General features: G+C 41.9%; 1 protein-coding gene and 1 long non-coding RNA gene across 9 annotated transcripts in view; both read right to left on the reverse strand.

Annotated features, from left to right (window-relative positions):
* TMEM50B (transmembrane protein 50B) overlaps nt 1-13,057 on the reverse strand; it is a 55,279-nt gene that overhangs the window by 10,467 nt on the left and 31,755 nt on the right. For 3 of the 8 annotated variants that reach the window (XM_002761397.6, XM_008986616.5, XM_035283287.2), the window contains exon 7: nt 9,690-11,423. The exons of the other annotated variants lie outside the window; for them this stretch is intronic. In XM_002761397.6, the coding sequence (XP_002761443.1) occupies nt 11,378-11,423 (46 nt within the window). In that variant the 3' untranslated portion in view covers nt 9,690-11,377. Of the gene's footprint in view, nt 1-9,689; nt 11,424-13,057 lie in introns of those variants that run through there. 8 annotated transcript variants of the gene reach the window in all.
* On the reverse strand, nt 705-2,914 carry LOC144580681 (uncharacterized). The gene is made up of 3 exons (XR_013530661.1): nt 2,735-2,914; nt 1,379-1,470; nt 705-835 (listed from the first exon to the last, which is right to left on the reverse strand). It is a non-coding gene; the product is annotated as an uncharacterized LOC144580681 (long non-coding RNA).

A 13,057-nucleotide genomic window follows, 5' to 3' on the forward strand; every position in this document is an offset into this window, starting at 1 on the left:
CCTGGGTGAAAGAGTGAGACCCATCTCTTAAAAAAAGAGAGAGAAAAGAAACTGCTGGCTGGGTGCAGTGGCTCACGCCTATAATCCCAGCACTTTGGGAGGCTGAGGTCAGCAGATCCCTTGAGCCCAGGAGTTCGAGACCACCCTGGGCAGCATGGTGAAACCCGTCTCTGCAGAACATTAACAGTTAGCCAGGCTGTAGTGGCATGCGTCTGTAGTCTGAGCTACTTGGAAGGCTGAGGTGGGAAGATCGTTTGATCCTGGGAGGCAGAGGGTGACACAGTGAGACCGTCTCCAAAAAATGAAAAGTAAAAGTAACTGCTGCTGGAAAACAGCACAATTTACACCCTTTTTGGAGAGCTCTCTGGTTTTACATCTAGACCCCTGGGGTGAGAAGGAGGTCAAGATGCTCCCCAAATCAAAGACCCAATGCTGTCTACACTGGCATAAACCACAAGGGTCTAGACAGTCTGTCCTGCCATACTTACTCGAATAAATTTAAAATGTCCTATTTGCCACAGCTAAAAGAAATGAAGAGGCCGTGGTTCACGCCTGTAATCCCAGCACTTTGAGAGGCCGAGGTGGGCAGATCACGAGGTCAAGAGATCGAGACCATCCTGGCCAACATGGTGAAACCCCACTTCTCTTAAAAAATACAAAAATTAGCTGGGCGTGGTGGCGCGTACCTGTAGTCCCAGCTACTCGGGAGGCTGAGGCAGAAGAATCGCTTGAACCCAGGAGGCGGAGGTTGTGGTGAGTCGAGATCGGGCCACTGCACTCCAGCCTGGCGACAGACTTGGAAGTCTTGCTTGTTTTTCTTAGCATGGCACGCCACCTTGTGGCAAAAAGGTAAAAAGTCATCAGATGAGGAAGGAAACATCCCTTCGAAAGTCATCAGGAGAAAATGAAAAATGCCGGGCTCAGTGGCTCACACACCTGTGATCCCCGTACTTTGGGAGGCCAAGGCGGGTGGATCACCTGAGGTTAGGAGTTCGAGACCAAGCCTGGCCAACGTGGTAAAACTTCGTCTCTATTAAAAATACAAAAATTAGTCGCGTATGGTAGTGCACGGCTGTAATTCCAGCTACTCAGGAAGCTGAAGCATGAGAATCACTTGAACCCAGGAGGCAGAGATTGCCATGAGCCAAGATCACGCCACTGCACTCCAGCCTGGGCAACAAGAGCAAAACTCCATCTCAAAAAAATCAAGAAATAAAGAAAAAACGTTTTGGGACTGAGTTCAGCCCAGGGTTTCTCAAGCTTCTTTGCCACACACACTTTTTCCCAGGTACACCTTCAGGGACACCAGTGTTCTACAAGCAACTTGGGAAAGGTGCAATGAAATCTAGAAAGGAGAGCTGATTGTGTTGGTGCACACCTGTCGTCCTACTCAGTAGGCTGGAGGAAGGACTGCTTGAGCCAAGGAGTTCGAGGCAGCAGGGAGCGATAATCATGCCACGGTGTCCCAGCCTGAGCAAAAGTGAGACAATGTCTGTAAAAAGGACTCCATAAAAAAGGACAATGAAAACAAAGGCTCCTGAGTTGATGTTGTGACTGAAAACCCTTCCACTGAGGAAAAATGTCAAAAAATCTTGAATTTAATGCACCCACGTCAAATCTTCTGGGGGCTCTTGCTCAAGGAGCCAAACTATATGGTTTGATACCATCAATCTTTCAGTCTTTGAATTTCATTTTGATGCAAGTCATGCCTTGTGTATAGAAATATATATAGATAGATACCAGTGGGCAGTGGCTGGCAAGATGGCTGAATAGGAACAGCTCCAGTCTGCAGCTCCCAGTGAGATCAACACAGAAGGTGAGTGATTTCTGTATTTCCAACTGAGGTACCCAACTCATCTCACTGGGAGTGGTTAGACAGTGGGTGCAGCTCACAGAGCGCGAGCCAAAGCAGGATGGGGCATTGCCTCACCTGGGAAATGCAAGGCATCAGGGAACTCCCTTCCCTAGCCAAGAGAGGCCGTGAGAAACTGTGCCAAGAGGAATGGTGCATTCCAGCCCAGAATGCACTTTCCCCACAGTCTTCCCTCGGGTGCCTATGCCACCAGGGCCCTGGGTTTCAAGCACAAAACTGGGCCACCATTTGGGCAGACACTGAGTGAGCTGCAGGAGTATCTTTTCATACCGTAGTGATGCCTGGAACACCAGCAAGACAGAACCCTTCACTCCCCTGGAAAGAGGGCTGAAGACTGGGAGCCAAGTGGTGTAGCTCAGCGGATCCCACCCCCACAGAGCCCAGCAAGCTAAGATCCACTGGCTTGAAATTCTTACTGCCAGCACAGCAGTCTGAAGTCAACCTAGGATGCTATAGCTTGGTGCGGGGAGGGGCATCTGCCATTACTGAGGCTTGAGTAGGCAAGTTTTCCCCTCATAGTGTAAACAAAGCAGCTGGGAAGTTCGAACTAGGTGGAGCCTATCACAGCTCACCAAAGCCACTGTGGCCAGACTGCCTCTCCAGGTTCCTCCTCTCTGGGCAGGGCATCTCTGAAAGAAAGGCAGCAGCTCCAGTCAGGGGCTACTGAAAAAACTCCCATCTCCCTGGGACAGAGCACCTGTGGGAATGGGCGGCTTTGGGCACAGCTTCAGCAGACTTAAACGTTCCTTCCTGCTGGCTCTGAAGAGAGCAGCGGATGTCCCAGCACAGCACTCGAGCTCTGCTAAGGGACAGACTGCCTCAAGTGGGTCCCTGACCCCATGCCTCCCGACTGGGAGATACCTTCCAGCTGGGGTCGACAGACACCTCATACAGGAGAGCTCCAGCTAGCGTCTGGCGGATGCCCCTCTGGGATAAAGCTTCCAGAGGCAGGAACAGGCAGCAATCTGCTGTTCTGCAGCCTCCCCTGGTGATACCCAGGCAAAGAGTCTGGAGTGGACGTCCAGCAAACTCCAGCAGACCTGCAGCAGAGGGGCCTGTTAGAAGGAAAGCTAACAGACAGAAAGGAATAGCATCAACATCAACAAAAAGGACATCCACACAAAAACACCATCTGAAGGTCACCAACATCAAAGACCAAAGGTAGATAAATCTATGAAGATAAGGAAAAACCAGCAAAAAAAGGCTGAAAATTCCAAAAACCAGAATGCCTCTTCTCCAAAGAATCACAACTCCTCACCAGCAAGGGAACAAAACTGGATGGAGAATGAGTTTGACACATTGATAGAAGTAGGCTTCAGAAGGTGGGTAATAACAAACTCCACCAAGCTAAAGGAGCATGTTCTAACCCAATGCAAGGAAGCTAAGAACCTTGAAAAAAGGTTAGAGGAACTGCTAACTAGAATAACCAGTTCAGAGAACATAAATGACCTGATGGAGCTGAAAAACAAAGCATGAGAACTTCACAAAGCACACACAAGTATCAATGGCTAAACTGATCAAGTGGAAGAAAGGATATTAGAGATTGAAGATCCACTTAGGAATTAAAGCGTGAAGACAAGATTAGACAAGAAAGAATCAAAAGGAACAAACAAAGCCTCCAAGAAATATGGGACTATGTGAAAAGAGCAAATCTACGTTTGATCGGTGTACCTGAAAGTGACGGGGAGAATGAAACCAAGTTGGAAAACACTCTTCAGGATATAATCCAGGAGAACTTCCCCAACCTAGCAAGACAGGCCAACATTTAAATTCAGATAATACAGAGAACACCACAAAGATACTCCTCGAGAAGAACAACCCCAAGACACATAATCGTCAGATTCACCAAGGTTGAAATGAAGGAAAAAATGTTAAGGGCAGCCAGAGAGAAAGGTCAGGTTACCCACAAAGGGAAGCCCATCAGACTAACAGCAGATCTCTCTGCAGAAACTCTACAAGCCAGAAGAGAGTGGGGAGCTGATATCCAACATTCTTAAAGAATTTTTAACCCAGAATTTCATATCCAGCCAAACTAATCTTCATAAGTGAAGGAGAAATAAAAACATTTACAGAGAAGCAAATGCTGAGATTTTGTCACCACCAGGCCTGACTTACAAGAACTCCTGAAGAAAGCACTAAATAAAAAAAGGAAAAACCAGTACCAGCCACTGCAAAAACACCAAATTGTAAAGACCATCAACAGTATGAAGAAACTGCATCAACTAATGGGCAAAATAACCAGCTAGTATCATAATGACAGGATCAAATTCACACATAACAATATTAACCTTAAACGTAAATGGGCTAAATGCCCCAATTAAAAGACACAGACTGGCAAATTGGATAAACAGTCAAGACCCATCGGTGTGCTGTATTCAGGAAACCCATCTCACATGCAAAGGCACACACAGGCTCAAAATAAAGTGATGGAGGAATATTTACCAAGCAAATGGAAAGCAAAAAAAAAAAAAAAAGCAGGGGTTGCAATCCCAGTCTTGGATAAAACAGACTTTAAACCAACAAAGATCAAAAAAGACAAAGAAGGACATTACATAATGGTAAAGGGATCAATGCAACAAGAAGAGCTAACTATCCTAAATGTATATGCACCCAATACAGGAGCACCAGATTCATAAAGCAAGTTCTTAGAGACCTACAAAGAGACTTAGATTCCCACACAATAATAGTGGGAGAGCTTAACACACCACTGCCAATATTAGACAGATCAATGACACAGAAAATGAACAAGGATATTCAGGACTTGAACTCAGCTCTGGGCCAAGTGGACCTAATAGACATCTAAAGAACTCTCCACCCCAAACCAACAGAATATACATTCTTCTCAGCACCACATTGCATTTTTTCTAAAATTGACCACATAATTGGAATTAAAACACTGCTCAGCAAATGCAAAAGATGGAAATCATTAACAGTCTCTCAGACCACAGTGCATTCAAATTAGAACTCAGGATAAAGAAACTCACTCAAAACCTCACAACTACATGGAAACTGAACAACCTGCTCCTGAATGTCTACTGGGTAAATAACGAAATTGAGGCAGAAATAAGTAAGTTCTTTGAAATCAATGAGAACAAAGACACAACATACCAGGATCTCTGGGACATAGTTAAAGCAGCGTTTAGAGGGAAATTTATAGCACTAAATGCCCACAGGAGAAAGCAGGAAAGATCTAAAATCAAGACCCTAACATCACCATTAGAAGAACTAGAGAAGCAAGAATAAACAAATTCAAAAGCTAGCAAAAGCCAAGAAATAACTAAGTTCAGAGCAGAACTGAAGGAGACAAAGACAGGAAAAACCCTTCAAAAAAAATCAATGAGGCTGGGCATGGTGGCTCACGCCTGTAATCCCAACACTTTGGGAGGCTGAGGTGGGTGAATCACAAGGTCAGGAGTTCAAGACCAGTGTGGCCAACATAGTGAAACCCTGTCTCTACTAAAAATACAAAAATTAGCCGGTGTGGTGGCACATGCCTGTGTGTGCTACTCGGGAGGTTGAGGCAGGAAAATCACCTGAACCAGGGAGGCGGAGGCTGCAGTGAACTGAGACCACACCATTGCACACCAGCCTTGGCAACAGAGTAAGATTCTATCTTAAAAAAAAAAAAAAAATCAGTGAATCCAGGAGCTTTTTTTTTTTTTTTTAAGAATTAACAATAGACCGCTAGCCAGACTAATAAAGAAGAAAAGAGAAGAATCAAATAGACACAATAAAGGGGATATCACCACTGATCCCACAGAAATACAAATTACCATCAGAGAATATAATAAACACCTCCACACAAACAAGAAAATCAAGAAGAAATAGATAAATTACTGGAAACTTACACCCACCCAAGACTAAACCAGGAAGAAGTCTAATCCCTGAATAGACTAATAACAAGTTCTGAAATTGAGGCAGTAATTAATAGCCTACCAACCAAAAAGAGCCCAGGACCACACGGATTCACAGCTGAATTCTACCAGAGGTACAAAGAGGAGCTGGTATCTTTCCTTCTTAAACTATCCCAAACAATAGAATAAGATAGAATCCTTCCTAACTCATTTTATGATGCCAGCATCATCCTAATATCAAAACCTGGCAGAGACACACAAAAAAGAAAATTTCAGGCCAATATCCCTGATGAATATAGATGTAAAAATTCTCCATAAAATACTGGCAAACTGAATGTAGCAACACATCAAAAAGCTTATCCACCATGATCAAGTTGGCTTCAGCCCTGAGATGCAAGGCTGGTTCAACATACACAAATCAATAAACGTAATCCATCACATAAACAGAACCAATGACAAAAACCACGATTATCTCAATAGATGCAGAAAAGACCTTCGATAAAATTCAACACCGCTTCATGCTAGAAACTCTCAATAAACTAGGTATTGATAGAACATACCTCAATAAGAGCTATTTATGACAAACTCAGACAATATCATACTGAATGGGCAAAAGCTGGAAACATTCCCTTTGAAAACTGGCACAAGACAGAGGATGCCCTCTCTCACCACTTCTATTCAATACAGTATTGGAAGTTCTGGCCAGGGCAATCAGGCAAGAAAAAGAAATAAAGGGTATTCAAATAAAAAGAGAGGAATTGAAATTGTCTGTTTGCAGATGACATGATAATATATGCAGAAAACTCCATCGTCTCAGACCAAAATCTCCTTAAGCTGATAAGCAACTTCAGCAAAGTCTCAGGATACAAAATCAATGTGCAAAAATCACAAGCATTCCTAGACACCAATAACAGACAAACAGCCAAATCATGAGTGAACTCCCATTCACAACTGCTACAAAGAGAAATAAAATACCTAGGAACACAACTTACAAGGAATGTGAAAAACCTTCACAGAGAACTGCAAACCACTGCTCAGGGAATAAGAGAACACAAACAAATGGAAAAACATTCCATGCTCATGGTTAGGAAGAATCAGTATCATGAAAATGGCCATTCTGCCCAAAGTAATTTATTAATTCAATGCTATCCCCATCAAGCTACCATTGACTATCTTCACAGAATTAGAAAAAAACTACTTTAATTTCATATGGAACCAAAAAAGAGCCTGTATAGCCAAAACAATCCTAAGCAAAAAGAACAAAGCTGGCAGCATCGTGCTACCTGACTTCAAACTATGCTACCAGGCTAAGTAACCGAAACAGCATGGTACCGGTACCAAAACAGAGATAGACCAATGAAAAGAACAGAGGCCTCTGAAATAACACCACACATCTACAACCACCTGATCTACAAAAACAAGCAATGGGGAAAGGATTCCCTATTTAATAATGGTGCTGTGAAAACTGGCTAGCCATATACAGAAAACTAAAACTGGACCCCTTCCTTACACCTTATACAAAAATTAACTCAAGATGGATTAAAGACTTAAATGTAAGACCTAAATCCATAAAAACCCTAGAAGAAAACCTAGGCAATACCATTCAGGACATAGGCATAGGCAGGGACTTCATGACTAAAACACCAAAAGCAATGGTAACAAAAGCCAAAATTGACAAATGGGATCTAATTAAACTAACGAGCTTCTGCCACAGCAAAAGAAACTATCATCACAGTGAACAAGCAACCTACAGAATGAGAGAAAAAAATGGCAATCTATCCATCTGACAAAGGGCTAATATCTAGAATCCACAAAGAACTTAAACAAATTTACAAAAACAACCCCATCAAAAAGTGGGCAAAAGATATAACAGTCACTTCTCAAAAGAAGACATTATGTGGCCAAGAAACATATGCAAAAAAAGCTCCTCATCACTGGTCATTAGAGAAATGCAAATCAAAACCACAATGAGATACCATCTCATGCCAGTTAGAACGACAATAATTAAAAAGTCAGGAAACAACAGATGCTGGCAAGGATGTGGAGAAACAGGAACACTTTTATACTGTTGGTGAGAGTGTAAATTAGTTCGACCATTGTGGAAGACAGTGTGACGATTCCTCAAGGATCCAGAACCGGAAATACCATTTGACCCAGCAATCCCATTACTGGGTACATACCCAAAGGATTACAAATCATTCTATTATAAAGACACATGCACAGGTATGTTTATTGCAGCACTGTTCACAATAGCAAAGACTTGGAACCAACCCAAATGCCCATCAATGATAGACTGGATAAAGAAAATGTGGCGCGCGCGCGCGCGCGCGCGCACACACACACACACACACACACACACACACACACACACACACAGAATACTATGCAGCCATAAAAAATGATGAGTTCACTGGGCATGGTGGCTCATGCCTATAATCCAAGTGCTCTGAGAGGCCAAGGTAGGTGGATCATGAGGTCCAGAGTTCAAGACCAGCCTGGCCAACATAGTGAAACCCCATCTCTACTAAAAATATAAAAAATTAGCCAAGCATGGTAGCAGGCACCTGTAATCCCAGCTATTCAGGAGGCTGAGGCAGAACTGCTTGAACCCAGGAGGCAGAGGTTGCAGTGAGCTGAGACTGCACCACTGCACTCTAGCCTGGTCAACAAAGCAATATTCTGTCTCGAAAAACATTTTTTTTAAATCGTACCCTTTGCAGGGACATGGATGAAGCTGGAAACCATCATTTTCAGCAAACACAGGAACAGAAGACCAAACACTGCAGGTTCTCCCTCATAAGTGGGAGTTGAACAATGAGAACACATGGACACAGGGAGGGGCACATCACACACCGGGGCCCGTCGGGGGGATGGGGGGCTAGGGGAGGGATAGCATTAGGAGAAATTCCTAATGTAAATGGGTGCAGCAAACCACCATGGCACATGTATACCCATGTAACAAACTGCATGTTCTGAACTTAAAGTATACTTACTTTAAACTTACACTTAAAGTTCTGAACCAGAACTTAAATTACACACACACACACACACATATATTCCATTTTATATATATATGTGTTTATATTCCATTATATATGTGTGTGTGTGTGCGTGTGTATTATATATATATATAATGAAAAAAATATAGCATCTGGGTTTTTTACTCATTGGCAACAGCACAAGGAATACAAGGATCTTAGAAAGAGAGCAGTAAAATATTCTGATAATATTGGTCCACACACAAAAGACACTCAGATTCAATGACAACTGAACCTATGTGACAGCTTGAGAACTTTAGTAAGGGAATGACATGCATTTTTAGATGATTACCAAAGATTCTGCTTTTTCTAACTCATAACATTTGTAAGAATGGATACTAACATAATCTCTTTTAAAATGAGGAAACAGAAAACTAAGTGATTTGCTCACAGCTAAAAAACAAATTCAGGGCTGGGTGTGGTGGCTCATGCCGGTTACCCTAGCACTTTGTGAGGCTGAAGCAGGTGGATGTGTTGAAGCCAGGAGTTCAACCAGCCTGAACAGCATGAGACCCCTTCTCTACAAAAATACACATTTTTTTTTTTTAAATTAACCGGGCATGGTGACATGCACCTGCAGTTCCAGCTACTTGGAAGGTGGAGGAAGTGAGAGGGCTGCTTGAGCCCTAGCGTTTGAAGGTGTAGTGAGCTGTGGTTGCACTATTGCATTCCAGCCTAGGCAAGAGTGAGATCTTGTCTCAAAAAAAAAAATTCATGGCACAGTCAAAAATAGAAAAAAACAGCCACCATTTCCAGCCAGTCTTCAGGGAAACCTTCAATAACCTTCACATGGACATCTTACAAGTCTATTTCTTGTTTTATAAACATAACTGCATCTTTAATTGGGTATACTTGAACAGTTGAAAACTGAATAGCAAATCCATTTTTATGGTTCATTTTCTCCAACAAACAACAATATTAAACTGCATGAGAAGTAATATTTATTACAAGTTATGAGGGTGGAAACAAATCATTAGTCTTACAATTTGCTAGAGGCATGACAGAGCTTGCTAACATTTTGAAGAAAAACAGCAAAGAAAGAAGTCATCAAACAAGATGGCATCTTGACAAAGGCACAGCGCTCCACAACTGCTTCATACTCTGTGCACAATAAATCCTCTGAGAGAGAGGAGAGGAGTGATGCCAAATGGGCTTGCATGTGAGCTGTGGACACTACCACTGGTATTATTCATACAACCAAGGCTCTACAACACCCCGCTGGAGAACAAAGTGCAACACAAAATCTGTGTAACGAAGGAAAGCAAAAGTAGCAATAAAGGCCCAGAGGAATACAAACAGTGCAAATACAGTACTGCAAACTCAGTAAAAGGAGTTTTTGACTGGAGTATGAACTTTCAAGTTGAAGATATATTTCGCAGGAACATTCACCCAAAGCTTGAGAGCTACAGCGAAGAGAGACTTGCAGTCGGTAACTGAGATGAAGTGCCTAATTTTTCACTAGCTGGTAATTTCTTTTGGGAAGAAGTGCTTTATTGTTAACTATTCCACTTTTTGTTATATGGTTCATGCTTTTAAACTGCGATTGTCTCAAACTTGCTTGCTATTGAATTGTGTAACATCAGATAATGGCAGGTTGTCAAAAGATAACCCCAGTGGATAATTTAAGCTGCTTTTATGAGAAGCATGGTACTGAGCTGCCTTACACAGTCTTTTTACAGTAACCATAAAAAACTGAGTTTATTTGATCATGTATTATCCCTTCTCACATAAAGTCATATTAGAGGAATTCTTTTTAAAATAAGCTTTCAAACTAGTCCTTTGGGCATTTAAAAAATCATTATATAAAAGTACACTTCTTCAATACATAAGAACAAACATTTTCCTTTACAAAAAAACCTTATTTTTAGGCCAAAATAAATTACAACTTGCTGAAATACCTTTTATGGCTCAGTGCTCATTCCAGATATATGAAGCTATATTTTTTGCACATCTTCAGAAATTAGAGCTACTGAGAGAAGAGTGGTTACTTTTTTTTGTTTGTTTTTTCGTTCTGAGACAGAGTTTCACTTTATCACCCAGGCTAGAGTGCAGTGGTGCAAACTCAGCTCACTGCAAATTCCGTCCCAGGGTTCCAGCAATTCTCCTGCCTCAGCCTCCCAGGTAGCTGGGATTACAGGTACCCACCACCACATCCAGCTAATTTTTGTATTTTTAGTAGACGGGGTTTTGCTATGTTGGCCAGGCTGGTCTCAAACCTGACCTCAGGTAATCTGCCTGTCTTGGCCTCCCAAAGTGCTGGGATTACAGGCATAAGTCACCACACCCAGCCAGACAGAAAGTGGTTACTTCTAAAACAACATGCTGATATAACCCTGGCTCACTGAACAGATCAAGTTCTGAATCTCAGGAATAAAAAACTGATACTCATTATCCAATTCATATACTCTTGTATTATATACATATTGACAGTCTATGCAATGAAAAAGAACAGAAATTTCATAAAACTATTTCAAAACCCAGAACATAAAAATATAAAGAAACAAAACATTTAATGTACAATCTACTCCATTTGGCAATGTGTACTGAGAGATAAAAAAAACTTATCTACAAACAGAATATAACAAAAGGAGAATGTGATTTAAGAAGTGATCTCAGGTCCATAACTCTTCGGTTCTTCCAAATTTGTAGATCAGAGTGCTAGAAAGATAGGAAAACAAATCATGAGGAAAAAACAGACGAGCAAGCAACACAATTCATTTTCTCAATATGCTTTGACAGGTACTTCACTGATTCCTTTCTATCAATTTTTTAAATTAAATTAAACATCACGGCAATGTTGATCTCAATTTGCTTATTTTGTAAAGCAGTCTGTAAACCATGATGGCTGAGCATAACTGTATTTTTGGTGTTTTGTTTTTTTGGTTTTTTAAAGATGGGGTTTCACCATGATGGCCAGGCTGGTCTTGAACTCCTGACCTCTGGTGATCCACCCACCTCGGCCTCCCAAAGTGCTAGGATTACAGGAGTGAGCCACCGCACCCGGCCTGTATTCTTTTTTAAAACCTGGAAATTTATTACACAGGAAACTTGTAAGGAAAAGAGACATTTCTCTATGACTCAGAAACAAAAACAAAACTGAATCAAAAAAAGAGAGAGACATTTCTCATAGTGACAGGTATGAGGGCCATTTTACCTAGGAGTGTACCATATCTAAAGTACAATAACTGAAGCACCCTACAGCAGAACATGCTGCAATTCTTCATTCCTTTAAACAAATAATTATTGTGTACTGAGAACTGGCTATGTATCAAGCACCTGGCTAAGCACTAGGATGAGACTGTGAGTCCAGACAAACGTGTTCCCTAATGGAGCTAAGGATCTAATAATAAGACAATCAAATAAATATAAAATTCCAACTGTAAAAAAAAATGCTATAAGCAAGAGGTACACAGTATCCTGAGAGTGAAACATAAGGATCAGACCTAGTTATAGAGGTCAGGAAAGGTTTTCCTGAGGACTGATGACTGAACTGAGATCCAAAAGAAAGTGGGAATTATCTCAGCAAAGTGAGAGTGGGGATAAGGAACGTGGAGCAGAGAGATGGGATACTCCAGGGCCATGTGTTGAGCTGTGGGCACACTGAATGTTCTGGATTTGTAACGTCAGCAACCCAAGAAGGGATGTTAAGTAGGAATCTAGACATACGGTTTAGACCTGGAAAGGAACATCTGTGACTCACTGGCACATAAGCAATAACTGGGAGTCCTAAGCATACATGAGTTCACCCAGAGACAGAAAAACAACAAGAAGTTTCTTAAAGCCAAGAACAGAGCTTTAAGAGATTTCAAAAGGTAGTAGCCAGGCAGTGGAGGATCAGCTTGGCAAGGAAACAGAGGAGTGACCAGAGATGTAAATAAAAGAGTTTGTACCCCGGAGCTTAGAACAGGCCCAGTACACAGAAAGCACACAGGCTGCCTGATAACATGCTGGCTTCTGGAAAGAGCACATAGCTGACATGGCTGTCATAGTCTACGTGAGCATACAAGGTTTCTATTCATCCAACTGTCATGTATGTGGATTAATCTACCACCACAAAGTGCTGAATTCGAACTTAATCTCTAGAGACTGCCTAAATGTCTTTATGATAACTTATTATATCCCTGAAGGCTGTCAGTTACATGCCAAAGACGTGTGACTGACAGCACATAAGACAGCAGAACTGCCAAACATCTTTCAAAACCGAGAATGTCAAGGCTATAAGCGGAAATCCAGGTGCAGCATCTCCTCCTGAGAGTTGGAAGAGACTACATGGCAAGAGTTTGCCAGACAGC

The sequence above is a fragment of the Callithrix jacchus genome, chromosome 21, assembly GCF_049354715.1.
Source record: "Callithrix jacchus isolate 240 chromosome 21, calJac240_pri, whole genome shotgun sequence".
In the NCBI taxonomy this organism is placed as follows: domain Eukaryota; kingdom Metazoa; phylum Chordata; class Mammalia; order Primates; family Cebidae; genus Callithrix; species Callithrix jacchus.